The sequence below is a fragment of the Solanum lycopersicum genome, chromosome 1 (assembly GCF_036512215.1).
Source record: "Solanum lycopersicum chromosome 1, SLM_r2.1".
NCBI lineage: Eukaryota > Viridiplantae > Streptophyta > Magnoliopsida > Solanales > Solanaceae > Solanum > Solanum lycopersicum.
Window position 1 is genome coordinate 1462068 of NC_090800.1, and position 20275 is coordinate 1482342.

The 20275-nt window shown below is 29.4% G+C and overlaps 2 protein-coding genes across 3 annotated transcripts; one reads left to right on the top strand and one right to left on the bottom strand.

Moving 5' to 3' along the window:
- The first annotated feature begins 6253 nt into the window (after positions 1-6253).
- On the top strand, positions 6254-16152 carry loxC (lipoxygenase). The gene is made up of 10 exons (NM_001246883.2): positions 6254-6623; positions 8680-8948; positions 9863-10103; positions 10887-11210; positions 12012-12097; positions 12413-12523; positions 12998-13302; positions 13922-14188; positions 14746-15086; positions 15652-16152. The coding sequence occupies exons 1-10, from the start codon at positions 6296-6298 to the stop codon at positions 16068-16070; spliced, it is 2691 nt and encodes an 896-aa protein (NP_001233812.2). The 5' UTR covers positions 6254-6295; the 3' UTR covers positions 16071-16152.
- A 511-nt stretch (positions 16153-16663) lies between these two features.
- On the bottom strand, positions 16664-19677 carry Hcr9-0 (Receptor-like protein Cf-9 homolog). 2 transcript variants are annotated; one of them, XM_010317618.4, is made up of 3 exons: positions 19551-19677; positions 16896-19320; positions 16680-16807 (listed from the first exon to the last, which is right to left on the bottom strand). In XM_010317618.4, coding segments are annotated over exons 2-3 (2418 nt in total). In that variant the 5' UTR covers positions 19313-19320; positions 19551-19677; the 3' UTR covers positions 16680-16806. The 2 variants fall into 2 exon arrangements, with proteins under 2 accessions (NP_001362843.1, XP_010315920.1); NM_001375914.1 differs by lacking the exon at positions 19551-19677 and having other exon boundaries at positions 16664-16807; positions 16896-19495.
- Between the last annotated feature and the right edge of the window lie 598 nt (positions 19678-20275).

Sequence of the window (20275 nt, forward strand, 5' to 3'; positions counted from 1 at the left end):
AATGTATAAGTGCAGAATGGCTATTTGTAAAAAGGATAATTTTGTGCTACTATTAGGAAAAATGCACAAGTACCTCTAGTCTATGATCGAAATTCAGAGACACATATTAACTAAACTAAGGTCATATTACCACTTAATATTATTTTTTTTGTAATTTTATAAACCTTTTTGGCTTACGCGGAATATAGATTTTATTTACTTAATCATGATTAATTAAAAAATATTTTTACTTTATTAAATAATATAATTTTATGTAAAATTGACTTGATATAAATATTAAATGCTGGTATGTTTTTATCGAAACGTTCTATCGAACTAATATACACCTACTATTATGTGTTGGAATATAGAGTTCACTTACTTAATCATGATAAATTAAGAAATATTTTTACTTTATTATATAACATAACCATGTAAATTGGCTTGATAATAATATATTAAATGTTGATAAGCTTTTATCAAAATCTTCTATCCGAAAGGGATACCAATAATGGACCATTTGAATATATATTTGTATACCAAAATATATATTTGTATACCAACTACATTTTTTAAAAATAATTTATCTTCAAAACATATTCTTTTAGCTTTTTGTTTTTTTATTGTTCTTTGGTCAGGGTGATGAGTAATATTAAATAAATTAATTTTTAAAATAATATAATAATAAAATCGTTCTTTAATTGAGCTTTAGCTGATATATATATTTTTTAAATTTTAATTGTGCACGCGTAGAGATTTTTAACTTGTAAGAAATTGAACAAATCGACAAGCACCTACATGATAATTTGTGCCCTAAATGTATTATATCACGTCAGACACATACGTCTACGTGTTCAAAATCGGACTTGACATAGTGTTAAAGTTAGATTCATTCGATGTGAACTTCAGATTGCTATAGAGGGTGGCCTAGTGGGTAGAGGTGAAAATAACTCCGATCTATGAATGTATACGTATTAGTTTAAAAAAAAAATCTCACCTTATACGAGTTGAATAATTTTCTTTTGTTTAAGCTAGTATTTATGTGAATTAAATTCAAAATCTAATTTGACAAAAGAATCACTTAATTTTATATATCTAATTATCACGATCATTACTAAATTAATTTTTATTACTCGAATATTATTTGACCTTGTATATGAATATCATAGAAAGTCTATAAGAGGGAAAGAAAAGAGACATTTAGGAACTCGAAAGACTTTAACGTCTTTATGAAGAAAGATTAAAGAAAATGCGAACCTAACTCAAGAGCCTACTTTAAATATATTTTAACAACTCAAATCATATATCGAACCCTAAGTATACTTTTTTCTCCGCAAAGAAATCTTTTTAAATTGAGTTGACCATATTATGTATATTATGGACGGTCCAATAACAAGTCCACAACCGTAACCCACGAGAACCCCCTGCCACCTGATCATTGGTGAATCTTCTTCCTCCTCTTCTTGATCTAGCTCAGATGGAGTTGTCACTTGATCATCAACACCAGTGGCAATCCACGTAACCCATTATTCACTTGGTACGAACTGTTCTCGAAACGAATAAAACTGTTGAGGGGTAATAGGACCTTAATACGGTATTACTGTGTCAATATTTTGATATATCAATAGGTATTTTTTATGTAAAAGGAAGTACTTACTAAAACACTATATTTCAATGTTAATGAAATTGTAACAAATTTTTAAATTTTCTTTATAATTTTTAAGTTTGTTTTTATCATATTAATTATTTTATTAGTAAATAATATAAAGAATACTGTTTATTGATATGAAAATTTAAAATAATATCTATTTTCAGAGATGAATCTTTCCTATGAAGTAGCAATAATGTCCCTATTTTTAATATTACAAAATCAAATTAAAATTCAGAATTAGAAAATAAATTCATACACGACTTTAAATATGAAACCTAATTAAACACAGATCAATAAACTATCAAATATCAAAATCCAAAAAACAAAAAGATTTGAAGAAAAAACATGTCAAATACAGGAGAATTTATTATATTATTTATGAGTTTAAGTAAGTTCAATAACTTTACTCTAATATGATATTTTATTACTATGAAATTACTTATTATATATTAATTTGAAACTATTGTTAGGAAGTTGAAATTCACAAATTTTAAATCTTAAATTCATAGTTGTTATTAATAAAAAGAGTTCACATGGTTGATTAGAGCTCTGGTGGATCAAACAACACCACATATTTGTTAGGTAACATCGATATCAAAAGTACATGGTTCTTGATGGGCTGAGATATTTCAGATCGAAATCCTGATTAAATATACGTAAAATTTATTTGATAAACTTAACGAAGAGATAAATTTTCGTTTCTATTATCAATAATAGAATCGAATAAACATTTAATACTAACTATGCCATTTTTTCTATAGACATCCACCAAATTTATTCTTGGCCTTTAAGAATATAGACAATTTTTCTTTTTCGCAACTTCAAATCAAAATATGTCACAGGTAAAATATTGCAAGAAAAAAAAAACCTTATTATTTATTTTCTTACTATTCTATCTAAACCCTGCATATAAATCTAAACCTATGCAAAGACTTTTTTGCTCAATAATTATTGCTCGAGTATTATCGTACATATAAAAAATAACTGGTTCAAAATAATTATAACTTTTTGAAATTAAGATATAATTGATTATAATTTTTCACTTTTTTTCTTTTTTTACAATAAAACATGAACACAATCAATATGGTGAAAAAGAATGTAGCAACAAATTGAAGTAGATAATAAATAAAAGATAATTTGATCAAATTATCTTTTTAGTTAATTTTCTCAAGAGTCGTATAAAGAAATATGACAAATAAATTGGATTAATTTGGAGGAAATATCTCTATCTTATCACATGATGTCAATAGATAAATGTTGTATGGACCAAAAAGTTACATGCATAACTAATTTGAAACCAAAGAAGTATATGTAGCATCGCTTGACTATACCTATCAAATATTCGAATTTATGAGGTAATTAGTATTACGAGAAATTTAGGTATGTGTAAAATAAAGCTCGATATTACTAATATATTTTTCATTTACGAATGACTAAAACATCTCAATTCCAATTTTCCTAAAATAAAAAAAATTATTTAATATGAAAGTATATAATAATACAAAATATGTTGCTTCCTTGTATGTAGCTTCACTAATCTAATAGTTTTACCTTTACATTAATTTATCCATTCTTCTACCTTTGTGGAAAAAAATATTAACATACTTTTTAACATTACGATCAAAATAAAATATATTTTCAAACATTAATCATAAAAGTACTATTAAAATAAGAAACAAATACTAGTGAGGAAACTCAATCAAGTTACACAATAAAGATTATCAAAAAAAAATTCTTATGTTACACATTTAACTTTTGAGTAACCAACTTTTCAAAATTAAAAAAGAATAAACATAATTTCATTATGCTTTTACAATAAAATTGAAATATTAAAAATCAATGAATAATGCATAATATATTTGACAAAACTCAAAATTTAAATACCTACAAGTGAAGGAAATATATATATATAAAGAAAGTTATGTACCCTTTTTTTTGTTCCTCATTGCACCATGCATAAGAAAAAGAAAAAAAAAATACATAATATTTGCATTTCTCCTTTAATAGTTTCTTGAGAAATAATTATACATTTTTGAAACTAAACCAAAATTAATAATATAAGATTTATCATAAAAAGTAAATAATGAATGACAAATTTTATATTGTAGCTAATAATTTTGTAGGTAAATTCATATTTGTTGTGGAGTATGTAACATGGGAAAGGAAATTCGCAGCAAGCTCAAATATTTAATATCGTTCCGTCTCATTGTATGTGGCAATATTTGATCGGAGTAAGCTCAAATTTTTAATAATCCTTCCATTTTATGTGGCGATATTTAATCGGAAACGGAGTTTAAGAAATAAATGAAGACTTTGAAATGTTTATCAAATTGTCCTTCAAAAACTCAAAAAGTAGACTTACTTTTCTCTCTCCTCATAAATATATTGGAGTACTGTCTTTAAAATTAAATGGAATCAATAACGGCAAAAGATGAATTGTACGTTTAATACTTACCATATAAGAAAAAATGACATTCTTTTCGAAATTGACCAAAAAAAAAAATAAATAATTTCACATAAAATGAGACGGAGAGAATATTATTTCAATTACATGCGTGTATGGGTTGTGTATGGGTTGTGAAGAAAGTAGACATGTGAAAAGTATGGACAAAAAAAGTTAGTCTATATAACTATTGTTAGACCCCAACCTAACTATAGAAATATTTTACTTAGCAATAGTACACTTGGATCTATCTAAGAATCAAGTGTGTTGTGTTGGAAGCTTGAATTATTTTTGTTACAAGTAATTAAATATAACCATTAATTATCGATAAATAGTAATAGTAATACTAATAGTAATAGTAGTATTTACAGTAATAATAATAGTAGTAATAGTATAGCAGTAGCAGTAGCAGTAACAGTAGCAATAATAATAACAACAACAACAACAACAATAACAATAATAATAATAATAATTAAAAAAAGTGCAATAACAATAACAATAACAATAATAATAATAATAACAATTAAAATTTTGCAGCTAATTCATCGCTAATTATAAAATTTATTCATCACTAAAATCTAATTTTTTTAATGATAGGTTTGTTAGTATCCGTTGTATATAATACTAGTCATAACTTTGTAGTTCTTTGATTTTTATTATATATTGTGTTTCTGTTATCACATTATTTTATTATTGTTATTGGATTTTTCTAATAGAATTATATGTATGTTAACATTACTATATATATATATAATTTAATAAAAACTCAATATGTTCTTTACACTTTTTAAAAAAAATAAATGTATATTATTTAATTTTTAGTAGTTATTTTTATTTTGATATGATTTCAGAGACCTCTCTTCAGGTTTGGCTCTAAAACACTCACCTCCTCTGTGGTTTACGATATCTACCTCCCTTATTTTCATTTTCTTGTAATCATTCTATAAACCTATTTAAAATAAATATAATTTAATTTAGATTTGACAACTAACCCTTCTATATGCAAGATTAGATCTAATTTTCAATAATATATCTATATTCGTTAGATCATGTTTTTTCTTTGCTCGTGAAAATGTTTAACTAGAACAAAATCCAATCGTTCTTACCAAATTTCTCTGTTGGGGAGTTCTTTTTATCTTCTATTTGAAGAAATTATTGCTGGACAACGATGTATTTTTGTGGAGAAAAAATCTAGGTGAATTGGTAAAGGTGAAATGAAGATGAAGAGTTAATATTTAGTGAAAATTGTGGGCCAGCTTGAATGAAAACTTTGATATTTGTTTGATAAAAAAACACGTATTAATGCTGATTTATTTTTAAAATATTTGATAACTGAGTAATTTTTTTTATATATAATATTTATTAATATAACAAAATAAATATAACGTTGGGTAAAATTATCAAATCTAAATTAATTTATATTTATTTTAAATAGATTTAAAGAATGACTATAAGAAAGTAGAAATAACGAAGATAGACATAATATCATAAACCAAGGAAAATGAGTATTATAGAGCGAAATCGAATGAAAGTCTCTAAAATTATCCCTTTTATTTTATACATTAAAAAAAATCTGAAAATAGTTAAAGAGATCTCAATTTAGCTTTAACACATTAAGAAAATTATTTATTATCCACCAAGTGAAAAATATTTCTAGGACGCAATTTATTGTCTCCTTAAGGCAAAATTATTTTATTAAAAAAGCTATTAATTAATAGGTATAAATAGTAATTTAGATTACAACAACTCTTAAGATAAAGAATTCTGAAATCATAAGCTGTTTTTTTCCTGTCAATTTATGATTGCTATATATTGTATTTATTCAATTTTAAGTGTCACAACTTTTGACAACATTTTTATTTTTCAACATATATACCTCAATAATATAAGTTTTCTGCGAATTTTCAGACTAATCCCAAAGAAAAAATTCTCATGTAATTCACACTTATTTTTATAAAAATCCATTATAAATATGCATACATATTTATAAATTGTGAAACTCAGTAATTAAAACGAGCGATTAATTTGATATAAGTTCAGAACTCATAAACTTTAAATTCCGATTCAGCGTTCGATAATATCTTGAAAAAAATTCTACATGCCCAAAACAATTCACACACATAGGTACCTAAGCAAAACTTCATCATCTATATAAAGAGAACTCCTTAAGAGACCAAAATGCAAACCAAACCATATATCAATTAAAGTTTGAAATAATAAAAATGTTGAAGCCTCAATTTCAACAATCTACAAAAACCCTAATTCCATCTTGGAATACTAATACATTATTCTTAGCCTCTTTTCCCATAAATATTTTAAATAAAAACTTTATACTTAAAAAAAAGAATAATTTTAGGGTTCATCATAATTATAATGGTGCAAATACCATTAAGGCTGTGCTTAATTCTACTCAAAAATCCATAGGTGTTAAAGCTGTGGTGACTGTCCAAAAACAAGTTAATTTAAATTTATTAAGAGGACTTGATGGTATTGGTGATTTACTTGGTAAATCACTAATTTTATGGATTGTTGCTGCTGAGCTTGATCATAGTAAGTATATTTTATTCACTCATATATTAATTTTCGTTCGTAAATAAAAGTCCGTTCTCTCTCTTTTTACGTGCATTGGTCAGGGTCAAAGCAGTGACGAATCGAGGAATTTTGTTAATAGTAATGTTTAATGTCTAATCATATATATGGTAATATATTCATGGGAAAAGGATCTGATATATGAGCTACTTTTATAACGAGGGGTATATCAGCTCCAAATGACAAAGTTGAGGGGTATATCAGACCCTTTTCCCTATATTCATTATAATTTTTTAATAATGAAGATTGTTAAACTGGTTATTCTTCGCATAAATCATGTCAAACCAAGATCAATCAATATCCGAACGGAATTGATTCAAATGGTGCGAAATGAAATTATAGGATAGATATGAGTATTTCAAAGTAGAAATAGTATTTGATAGGATTCGATAGCAATAAACAAAATTAATAGAATTATATACTAGAACTGAATCACTATGCGAATCGGAACTAATGATTGATTTATTCAAACATTCAAGATTCTATTAATAAATTTATTGTACATTTGTAAAATGTGCATTTATGAAATTTATTTAGTTAGTAGGAGTAGTATTATATGTTGTTTGAGTTCTTCAAAATGCTAGTGTGGATTCTTTAAATTTGAAGTTTTTATAACATAACTAAACTCGTATATGTGTAATTAAATAACAATATGCTTTTAATTAGTTTTTCGATATTGAAAAATCAATATATATATATATATATATATATACTGTCATCTATGTAAGTTGAATGTTTAAATAGAATTTATCGATAAATTAGGAAAAAATTATTAAATATATTATTAAACCCAGTAGAATGAGTCACATCACATGGAAAAAAAGTGATGAAAAAGGTATTTGGTTTAAACATTTATAATTTTTAAATTATTATGAGATTTGTTATTTTATGCAAATGAGTTAAAGATAGTTTTTTTTTTGTCAAGGTAGAAAATTGTAGGCAATATTAAATTTTTGTGACTTTTTAACTAGCTAGAGAAGAATAATTTTATTGTCATATATGCTAAATTTTCACTTGAATTATTTGAGCGATAAACTCTATAAAAGTTTTTTTTTCAGCTATATTTTTGAACTTTTATAGGATTTTCGATTTCATTTAAAAAATCAAGTTAAATATTAAAAAAATTTGAAAAGTAAATTGTTGTTAATTTTGAGGTGTGATTTTTCACTGCGGAGATCTTTGATCGCACAATGTATTTTTTGTTAATTATTTTGAATAAACTTTAAACTTAACATACATTTAATGTATTTAAATTGTTCAAATATCTGAAGCTTATTACAAAAAAAATTTAGTTCAAATGATAAATCGACGAATTATCTTATTTTTTTTTTAAAAAAAGAATTAAAATAAACCAACATAGCAAACCAAACATGGAGAAAAAAATATTACTTTGTGAAATCATCAAGTTTCACTAAAATGAAATTTGGAAAATTAAAAAGAACATTTATAACCACTTCATTATATAATTAAAAAGGGCATCAAATTACAAATAGAAAATTAGGAAAAGAGATAAGTTATCCTTTCATTTTCTATGGATAAAATAAAATCTCACAAGTAATATATGTGGTGGTTTAATTTATCATTGATATGGTATAAAATTTCTCTGTTTTAATTTAAGATTTTGAATTTGCGTGCGTGCAAATAAAAAAATTCTCTTAAAAGGGATATTTACATACACAAATGAGACTTATAATATATAAATTTATATTTAATCGAATTTAAGAATATGTACTGAGTACACTAAATATAAAATCCAAAAAAAAAAAATATAACTTATCAAAGGAAGCAAATTTAACTTTGACAAGTTTTTTCTTTTAAAAATTGAAAACAATATAAAGTTTAAAGTCAATATTTCAGCTCCCCCCCCCCCCCCCCTCCTTTTTTTTTCGCAACTTTCATATATCGCAATCATTATATTTTTTTTCTACTAATTAGTTTCTTCCTTCATATTTCATTTAATTTAAAATTTTTAAAATATTATTAATATTTTTTTTTGTAAATTCAATTTTTTTGAAAGAGACTGGACTTGAAAAGCCAAGTATTAGGTCATATGCACATCGTGGACTAGATGTGGATGGTGACACATATTATGAGGCTGTTTTTGAAATTCCTGAAGACTTTGGGGAGGTTGGTGCAATTTTAGTAGAAAATGAGCACCACAAGGAAATGTATGTGAAAAATATTGTAATTGACGGTTTTGTCCATGGCAAAGTTGAAATTACATGCAACTCTTGGGTTCATTCCAAATTTGCTAATCCTGATAAAAGGATTTTCTTCACAAATAAGGTTTGATATAATTTCTTCTTTTTCCCTATTTCTTTTTATTATTTACGATAATCAGAGATATTAGATAGGATTTCTTCGTTCAGAATAAAACATGTGTAGTTGATTGATTAGAATAGATGAATAATGTACTCGCCTTTATGTGATTCCAAACATTTATCGTATGCCGTTCAGATAGTCAAATTGTGGAACAATCGAAATAACACTGAATAGATTTTTAAAAAATGGAAATAGTCGAATTTTTGTTAGGGACATATTGTGGTCCATTTTCCAAAAAAAAAAAGGAAGAAAAATACTCTCCTCTCATTTATTAAGAAAAGAAAAACATAATAGTACAACAATTTTGGGGCTTGTGGTCCTTTATATTTGCTTAACTTGTTATATATATAATGTTAGATTTTTCGAAAATTATTGTCTAGTGATATATAAATTTTGAAAAAGAAAAGAATAAAAATGATATTGAATTGTGAAAAAACTTTTTGATAAATAGTGGTAGTAAGAATTATGAAATTAGCTCATGAAAACATGACCTGCTTAGGTCATAGTAAAGAAAAGAAGTTATATTTTGTTATTAAACAAATTACACGAAAGATACTAGGAAATATACAAGGTAAGAGTTGAATGAGTTGGATTATTACCTATGAATTTAGTAATTCGATTCGATTCGATTCATTCCATCTTAATTCAAATAACCCTTGTATAGGTCAACTAATCCCCCCACCTCGACCCCCACCCCAACCCCCAACTCGTTCAAATTTAGTATAACTCGCTTCTTTGACACTCTTAGATGTACAATAGTGAGATTTGAACTGATAACTCTGGCTATTATAATACTATGTTGAAGTATGCTACGACTATTCTTCAAAATGTTAACGTTATTTTATTCATTTACTTAATTATATCGTCAAATTTTGCAGTCATATTTACCATCTCAAACCCCAAGTGGAGTAATTAGGTTAAGAGAGGAAGAACTCGTGACATTAAGAGGTGATGGAGTTGGAGAAAGAAAAGTATTTGAGAGGATTTATGATTATGATGTTTATAATGATCTCGGAGAAGTCGATAGTAATAATGATGATGCTAAAAGACCAATACTTGGTGGAAAAAAATTACCATATCCTAGAAGGTGTAGAACCGGTCGACAAAGAAGTAAAAAAGGTATATTATTTATGTCTCGTGTTTAAACTTTTGAAAATATATAATAATGTGAGTTAATCAATTTTAGATATTAAATAATTATATATGAAAAGTAAATTTATAATTTATCTACACAGTTTTGAGAAAATATACCACAAGTACTTCTCTATAATAAATCAATAAAAAGTCGTAAATTGGTCAATCATAATTTATAATATTTCAGTTTATAAGCATTTTAAGTTTGACCAAGGCTTTTATTATTTTGACCTAAAGAAAACTATTTAGCCTAGAGTTTTTGGAATGAGAAATTGAAATAAATAATTATCCACCAAATAATTCATTTTAGATATGTAATAGTGTAAGTATTTTTAATATATTTAACTATGTGAATTATATTTATTTTTGAACGATCGACCAGATATGTGTAACTTCTACAAAAAATTTCAAAAATGAAATTACTAACTCCCTCTATATTTTATTTTTTCCATTCATCACCCTTTACCAATTTTATAATATATCTTTTTGTTAAGTCATTTTACCAAATATACCAATTGCTTAATGCATGTCAATTAATTCATTAAAAATAATTTCTTTCATTTCTATCCAAACACATAAGTCAATAAAAAATAAATTTCTATAGTTTATATTATTTTTTAACATCTGACAATTATCAACAACTTTTAATCAGCTAATCAAAATTTAACATGTCATAGAAACTTATGTTAAACTTATTCTTTTATACTGTTAATATATAGAAGTTAAACTCGTATTAAATTGTAATTATTATTTTTTGCATGCATGTAGATCCATTATATGAAACAAGGAGTACCTTTGTGTATGTACCAAGAGATGAAGCATTTTCAGCAGTGAAGAGTTTAACATTCTCCGGCAACACCGTTTACTCCGCCCTACACGCGGTGGTGCCGGCATTGGAATCAGTCGTATCCGATCCCGACCTAGGGTTTCCACATTTTCCGGCCATTGACTCGCTTTTCAATGTGGGTGTCGATCTTTCAGGACTTAGTGATAAAAAAAGTAGCCTTTTTAACATCGTACCAAGGCTTATTAAGTCTATTTCTGAAACCGGAAAAGATGTCTTGCTCTTTGAATCCCCTCAATTGGTCCAAAGTAAGTATCGAAAAACCTCTTGTATAAATTAACTATGTTGCTTAGAATATTCAAAAATGTTAACAGGTGCGTTTTTCTTTTATATTGTTGGATCAACATTTATTTTCATTTGATGATATCATGCAGAGTTCGAGCTTAAAGAGTGAAAAATGTTAACCAAAATTTCAAAACGGTATATGAATTTATAGTAACAAAAATAAAAATTATATACCGTTTTGAAATTTTTGTTAACATTTTTTCACCCTTTAGGCTCCGGACTCATATCATGCATCTAGCACTTTAAAGAATTTTTTTACCAAAACAAGCCATCATATAAAGCAATTTACAAAATAATACATTTTTTCAAAATTTTACAAAATTAATAAACGTATTTCACAGTAACCTTTTAGGAGCAAAATGTTATTGTGAATAGTGTATATGTCAACTTTTTAAAAATAAAATATACCCTAAAAAGTTACTGTGAAATACGTTTATACTAGTTTTGTAAAATTTTTAAAAAATGTATTATTTTGATAAATTGCTTTATATAATGACTTAGTTTGGTCAAAACCTTCACTTTTAAAGATTAAAAAAAAATACAAAATATTTTACTAGAAACCTATACTTTGTCCATATCTTTCAAAAAAAAAAATACCATTAAAAAATAATTTTACTAGAAACTCCAAAAATGTTATTATTCATGTATTTAAAAAACACACCACGTATTTCAATAATAAGACATAAGTGTGACAATATTTTTGAAAATTACTCGTACGATTTAATATTTTGTGTTTTTTTTTTCTCTTTTAATATTCATGGCAGGGGACAAATTTTCTTGGTTTAGAGATGTGGAATTTGCTAGACAAACCTTAGCTGGTTTGAATCCATATAGTATCCGATTGGTTACGGTATGTTATTCCGATAAAAAAATTATTCGTATCAGATATTTATGTTATTCCGATAAAAAAATTATTCGTATCAGATATTTATATCGACTCATATAGTGTATAGGTCACTATAACTTAATAGATATCTATTTTGAGTTCACTTATGTTAATAAAAGGAATATTAGTATTGGGAACATAATATGATTTCAAATATCATATGCTTAATTATTATTAATAGACTTTATCATAAATATCATAAAAATAAAATAGAATTAGCTATAAACTTTATTACTAATTATAAAATTTTATCTGTCGCTAACTCGTTACGAAATACAGGAATGGCCATTGAGGAGCAATCTAGACCCTAAGGTGTATGGACCTCCAGAATCAGAAATCACAAAAGAGCTTATTGAGAATGAAATTGGAAACAATATGACTGTTGAACAGGTATATATATATATATAAATTGTTTATTTATTTATTTTCAATTATGAGAAAAAAAATATTTTTTTGATTTGTTTGTGGACAAACGATATCTAGTGTGGCCAATTGTTTGATCTTTTTTATTTGGGCAATATGCACAAGTACCCCTAAACTATGACTGAAATCCCAGAGACACACCTTAACTAAACAAAAGTTCTATTTCCCTCCTGAACTTATTTTTTTTGTTATTTTATACGGCTTTTGTCTTAAGTGGCACACTCCGTGACTCCAAGCAATTCAAGCGCGTGGGAGATATCTGAATGTCATGTAAGTCAAAAACTTGCACAAAATTACAAAAAAAAAAGTTCAAGTGATATAGGACCTTAGTTTAGTTAAAATCTGAAATTTCGATCATAGTCTATGAGGTACTTGTCCATTTTCCCTTTGCGAAAATGAACTTTATTGAGTTATAATATACATATGTATTTATATATACAGGCCGTTCAACAAAAGAAGTTGTTCATCCTCGATTATCATGATTTGTTATTGCCATATGTGAACAAAGTGAATGAACTCAAAGGGTCTGTATTATATGGATCAAGAACTATATTCTTCTTGACTCCTCATGGCACATTGAAACCTTTGGCCATTGAGCTAACTAGGCCACCAATAGATGATAAACCTCAATGGAAGGAAGTTTATTCCCCAAATAATTGGAATGCCACTGGGGCTTGGCTATGGAAATTGGCTAAAGCTCATGTTCTTTCTCATGACTCCGGATATCATCAACTAGTCAGTCACTGGTACGTTATTACGTCACCTAAAAGATATTTACATATAAGTCTCCTTAAGTTATTATATTTATTTTTAGACTGTTATAACAAGTAAAAAGTGATTTATAATGTCGGTGCATATAACTTGAACTCTTTGCTAACAATGACAACTTTTAGCAGTAATAAATATACACATTAACAAAGAGTCATATGTCATTGAATCACTACATCAAAAATGATTATTAGCGGTAATTAATTCTTAATTGCTGCTAACCTTGACCGACATTGGTTCTAATGACATCTAACTAATGTCTGTCTCTATAGACTCTAGGGGCCTTTACGAAGAATGATAAAACTATTGCCACTAAAGATCATTTTAATGTAGTTACTCTTCACATTAGTACTCTATCACGATGTCAACGCAAAAAAATTTTTTTACACTATCAAGTCGCCTAAAAGATATTACGTATAGATAAGTCTTCTTAAGGCATGACATATATAATCTTGAAAATAAGACAATACCTTTTACAACAAGGAAAGGTTGACTTGATAATGTAAAAATTTCTTAAACTGACGCACGGTGCATATAACTTAAACTCTTTTCTTAGTAATTATGACTAATTATTTTATTTTGAACAAAATTTTGCAGGCTAAGAACTCATTGTTGTACAGAACCATACATTATTGCAACAAATAGACAATTAAGTGCAATGCATCCAATATATAGATTGTTGCATCCTCATTTCAGATACACAATGGAGATAAATGCCTTAGCTAGAGAAGCACTTATTAATGCTAATGGTATCATTGAGAGTTCATTTTTCCCAGGCAAGTATTCAGTTGAGTTGAGTTCTATTGCCTATGGTGCTGAATGGAGATTTGACCAAGAGGCACTCCCACAAAACCTTATTAGTAGGTAATAATTCACTAATCTTCTATTACTCTAATTCGATTCGGTTTTTGATATCTATTTTGGGACCCTACTAACCTAAATTGATTGTGACTTGATTCACAAAAGGGTAGATCTCGAGACACGTGGGGTGTTTTAGGGTTAGAAAATCCTATATTGAAAGTAAAATGCTCCCAACCAAAGGTGATTCCGTTTGCAGATGTTGAACTTGAGACCTCTAATTATTAAGTTTATTTTTTATTGGGGTGAAAAGACAAATAACCAATCTTTTCTATAATGTATTCACAAGTAACTTCTTTACCCTAGCAAACCTTGATTTTCTAAATCATGGTTTCTACATTGGTATAACACAAACAGAAGATTCAACATTTACTATATATACATAAAAATTATTTTGACCTTATATATAATATAATTTTTCGACGAAAAGGACTCAACATTTACTATATATACATAAAAATTATTTTGACCTTATATATAATATAATTTTTCGACGAAAAGGACTGAGACAGGACCTTGTGCCCCTACTTCTACTAATATGTTATTTTGTGTAAAATTTATAGGGGATTGGCAGAGGAAGATCCAAATGAACCACATGGCTTGAAACTAGCAATAGAAGATTACCCTTTTGCTAATGATGGTTTAGTACTTTGGGACATACTTAAACAATGGGTAACAAATTATGTAAACCATTATTATCCACAAACAAATCTCATTGAATCTGATAAAGAACTCCAAGCTTGGTGGTCAGAGATTAAAAATGTTGGACATGGTGACAAGAAAGATGAGCCATGGTGGCCAGAGTTAAAAACTCCAAATGACTTAATTGGTATTATCACAACAATAGTTTGGGTAACTTCTGGCCATCATGCAGCTGTTAACTTTGGCCAATATAGCTATGGAGGTACACACACCTTACCTTTTTTCTTTTCTTTGCATCATTTTACAATTTGGCCAAAATAACATACGCAGTATCAGTATGATCTCACTAGTGGAGTCTAGAAAAACAACATGGTTTAGCTAGGTCAAAATTTTTGTTTATGTATATATACTATAATGTCCTTTAACTTGGTTTCAATTGACTTCTACGCTCTCCGATTTTGATTGTGGTCAAGCAAACACTTATACTCGTATATAATTGAACAACTAGACACATTCGTCTTAAGTGACATACTACATGACAATTTTGGTTCCTATGTGGCTTCTGACATGTGTTGTGCCACGTAAAACGTGTGTGACTACTTGTACACATTCAAAATTAGAGGGCATAGATACTAGTTGAAGTCAATATGTATTATGCCCTTTTTCTATTGTGACAATTGATACTCCTTAGTAAAACTTCTGGCTCTGTTACTAGAGAAGGTAGGGCGTATTATACAGACCTTGTTTGTGTGAGCTAGGTCGATAGGTTGTTTTCGATAGCCGCACGCTCGGCCCTCATCATACTAACTATTCTATTGCATATGTAGGCTACTTTCCAAATAGGCCAACAACTGCTAGGTCAAAAATGCCAACTGAGGATCCAACAGCTGAGGAATGGGAGTGGTTCTTGAATAAACCTGAGGAGGCACTACTAAGATGCTTCCCTTCACAAATTCAAGCAACAAAAGTGATGACAATTTTGGATGTCTTATCAAACCATTCACCAGATGAAGAATATATTGGTGAAAAGATTGAGCCTTATTGGGCTGAGGATCCCGTGATTAACGCGGCGTTCGAGGTGTTTTCGGGGAAATTGAAAGAGCTTGAAGGGATTATTGATGCTAGAAATAATGATAGTAAGTTGAATAATAGAAATGGAGCTGGAGTTATGCCTTATGAATTGTTGAAACCTTATTCTGAACCTGGAGTTACTGGAAAAGGTGTACCTTATAGTATTTCAATTTGATTTTTTTGTGTGTGTAAAAGACATAAATTTTGTAATAAAGTTTCATGTGTAATAAAAATGATGCAATGCATCATGTGTGCTAGCTCTTTTTGCTTTTGCAAATGCTCGTTGATGTTGATACAAATTAGTCGTGTTTGATCAGTAATAGATAGCCGAAGGGAATTCGACATTTACTATATAATACATATAAACTTATTTTAACCATGTATAAATAATATAATTTTCTGTCGAAGGAGGTTCAATGCAATGTAGCTCCGCCCCTGGTTTGATGTTAACCTGAACCCAAGTACATTGAACTAGAGATATCGGGTAACTCTGTCATCCGAGATTTAAATGAGAAGAGTTGAAGGTTCTTTCTCCAACTCTTCATGACTCGGAAAAAAATATATTTTCAAACTCTGTAACTCAGATTTTTATGTTTCCGAACTTAAAAGTAGAGTGTTGTATGTTTGTGTTATGATGTCTATGTGAAAGAGTTGAGTGCAATACAATGTCTTTAGCGATGAAACATATCGTCTGATTGATTCAAAGATTCAACATTATGTCCGACTTTTGTTTATCAGTCGAATTTATATCTACATGCCAGAGACAAATGAAAGCAAACTATGATTTGAGTCTGAAAGGAAGAAAAGTCATGTCTTTATTCAAAGGATAACAAATACATTACGAAAACATCACAGACGAATGAAAGATAAAGGATTTAATCTGCATCTTCAAAAACTTTGTCGACATGAATCCTGCAATAAGAATTAAAGGTAAGAGCTTTTGAGGATGAAAATACATTGATATATAAAAAGTTGAATGCCTGGAGGTATAGCTACTCACTAATATCTTTTCTTGTGCTTTTTCATTCTCGTAGTAATTATGTGTTCCAACTTTAAATCCATCCTCGAAAACCATGCTGGATATTGAGTTGACCACATTATGTATATTACGGACAGTCCAATAACAAGTCCACAACCGTAACCCACGAGAACCCCCTGCCAACTGATCATTGGTGAATCTTCTTCCTCCTCTTCTTGATCTAGCTCTGCTGGAGTTGTCACTTGATCATCAACACCACAAAGTTTTGAGAGTGGAAATCCGCGTAACCCATCATTCCCTTGGTACGAAGTGTTCCCAAACGAATCAAATTGTTTTCCTTTGGGGATGCATCCAACAAGATGATTGTGAGAGAGATTTAAGACTTCAAGGAATGTGAGGGATGCAAGCTGCTGCGGAATTTCTCCGCTGATTCTATTAGATGAGAGATCCAATGATTCGAGTACTGATAAATTTTGAAATGATGCCGGTATATGACCTTCCAAGGCATTGCGAGATAAGTTCAACGTACGAAGTCCAACAAGATCTCCAATAATGCTTGGAATATGACCTTCAAATCTATTCTTTGAGAGATTGATAATCATGTTAGAATCCAAAATTCTAACAGAATCATAATCTTGTCCCTTTGTTGTAATTGTCGTCAAATAAACATAATAAATCTCATATTGATCAGAAATATACTCTGGGAATCTTGTATTCTCATCAATTTTCTTCATGGTTTGCAAATTCCCCAAAATTCTTTCGGGTAAATTCCCACTAAATCCATTAGATGATAGATCAAGAATTTGAAGACGCATAAACAGGTTTGTACTCCCTGAAGATTTGATGGGACCATGCAACTTATTTGATCTCAAGCTTAAAATCTTCAATTGAGATAGGTATCCCAACCAGTTTGGAAATGTGTCATTCAACTGATTGTTACCTAGATCAAGTAGTTTCAAATACTTGCAATTGATCAAAGATCGTGGGACTTTCCCCGTTAGCTTATTCCCGTGCAAGCTAATGGCCTTGAAAGAGTTTCCAATACTAAAAGTTGTATTGATTGTCCCACTAAGTCTGTTGTTGCTCAAATCCAAATCCAAAAGGTATTCGTTCCTCTCACCCACGCATTGTGGGATTGTTCCCTCCAAATTGTTACTACCCAAGTCTAACACCATCAATGTTTTCAGATTGCAGATAGATGATGAAATATATCCACTGATATTATTGTGTGAAAGGAGAAGGAATTGTAGGCTCTCCTGGTTTAGGAGTGAATTCGGAATAGGACCTTCCAGCTGATTTTGTTTTAGAGTAACGGTACTTAATGTTTTGGACTTGAACTCTTGAATTTTTCCACTGAAAGTGTTATTGCTCAAGTCTAACACAACCAGTGAAGGAAGGGAGAATATCCAGGAAGGTATACTCCCATTCAAGTGGTTTGATGACAAGAAGAGCCATCCTAGGTTTTGAAGTCCGCTTACGTTGGATGGAATTGGACCAGTAAGGTAATTGGACGAAAAATATAATATTTCAAGCTGGGTCCAGCTTCTGTTAAAGGATAAGAACTCAAGTCCACCATGTAAGTTGTTATTTCCAAGTGATAACCTCTTGAGCTTTTCAAATCTCGTGAGCTGGGGAATTGGTCCTTCAAGATGGTTATCACCAAGGAACAAACTCTCTATGTTGGTGAGATTCCATAGAGGTTTAGGAATATGCCCTGACAGATTACAACGACCCATGTACAACGCATGAAGTGAAGTTAGATGGCTAAATGATTCAGGTATCCTATCAGCAATGTTCACACTATGGACATATAACTTCATGAGTGATGCACTGCTATTCCATTTGGTTGTGGGAAACCTAACTGTGAGCTGGGGATTATATGATAAATGAAGGAATTCTAAGTCGGAAAGGTGGAAAACTCTTTCAGGCAATACCCCACGTAACTCTGTGTATGGAAGCCATAGATTTGTTAAATGAGAGGAGAAATTGGAAGGAATAGTGGAAGAGATGTTGACCGAGTCAAGGTTGAGCTCTCTTAATTGGGTCAAGTTCTTAAGGAGCAGTTCAAAATTGTGAGGCCCTAGACTAAGCTCATTTAGATCATGGATACGAAGAACGTGTAGTTTAGAAAGATGAGAGATTTCAGAAGGGATTACACCCGTAAAATTAGAATCCGACAAATCGAGATGCGTCAAATCTGAAAACTCACCAAATTTAGGTGAAATGAGCGATCCAGTGAAATCATTAAAAGACAAATCAAGCCTTTTTAGATTGGAGAGTTGAAAGAGGCTACTATTGGAATGAAACTTGCCTTGAAGTTGGCTGCACCGGAGATCAAGCTCAACCACTTGTCCTGTCGTCTCGTCACAATGAATGCCATCCCATGAGCAACAATCTGTACTCTTGTTCCAGAAAAGAGTTCTTGGATATGACTGCATCCTTTGGTCTGTATAGTCGTAACAATAATCAGAAGCATTAGGATTAACGGTAAACATGTTCTTGAATTCTAGAAGATCAAGTTTTAACAGCATGAAAAACACAAGTTTTACACAACCCATTTCTGCACTAAAAATGATCAAAACTAATTAAGAGATGTTTGCTTTGTGTGTCTATTCAATAATTTAGATGAGGTATATATAGCACAAATCACGCAAATAAACATTTACTACTAGCTACCTCACATAGTGTGCCACCTCGAGCTAATTTTCGACGAGAATTGACCTGCTGATGGAAGACGGAGCAGGAGTCCAGTTTGGTCTAACAATGTCCGCGTTATCACTAGTTTGGTCCAATAATGTAACCATCCAAATAGGTCACCATCCAAAGACTATATAATTTAAATTTTTCTTAGTTTGTGTATAGAATGGGGAAAAACCTTTAAAGTTGAAAATTCAATAAGTCTGATTAATCAAAAAAGACAGCTATCATAGTAAGCGTAATATTTGGTTCATAAACCTTTAGAGTTGAAAATTCAATAAATTTGTACGAAGCATCGGAATGACAAACCCTAAGTTGAGTATAATATATGCAACATACTCTAAAAAAAACTCGTGACAATATATTATTCGGGTCACTATTGTTTGGGGCTGAAGCGTAGTTTGTTGTTGTTGTATAACAGTGATGCTCAGGTCAGCTTGTCTTCTAATATAATTCAATTGGTACCGTCTACCTTCCACCAATAGAGAGATCGGATAACTCTTTCATCCGAGACTTATATGGGAAGAGTTCTTCCAGTGTCATCTATGCTAGGATTCTAAATATCGACAGTCAAAAAATGCTATTATGATATTTGTTGTTAATGGGAATATTGCCATAGGGTCATTTTCAGTCAATCACAAGTGAATATGGAAAACTACGAATAGTTCAATTCAAATGAAAGCAACAACACAAAGTTCCACGAC

Coding starts and splice junctions, on each gene's coding strand:
- loxC (NM_001246883.2), top strand. CDS start 6,296: ATGTTGAAGCCTCAATTTCAACAATCTACAAAAACCCTAATTCCATCT. Junction 8,949..9,862: donor GGATTTTCTTCACAAATAAG/GTTTGATATAAT, acceptor CAAATTTTGCAG/TCATATTTACCATCTCAAAC. Junction 10,104..10,886: donor TCGACAAAGAAGTAAAAAAG/GTATATTATTTA, acceptor GCATGCATGTAG/ATCCATTATATGAAACAAGG.
- Hcr9-0 (NM_001375914.1), bottom strand. CDS start 19,432: ATGGGTTGTGTAAAACTTGTGTTTTTCATGCTGTTAAAACTTGATCTT.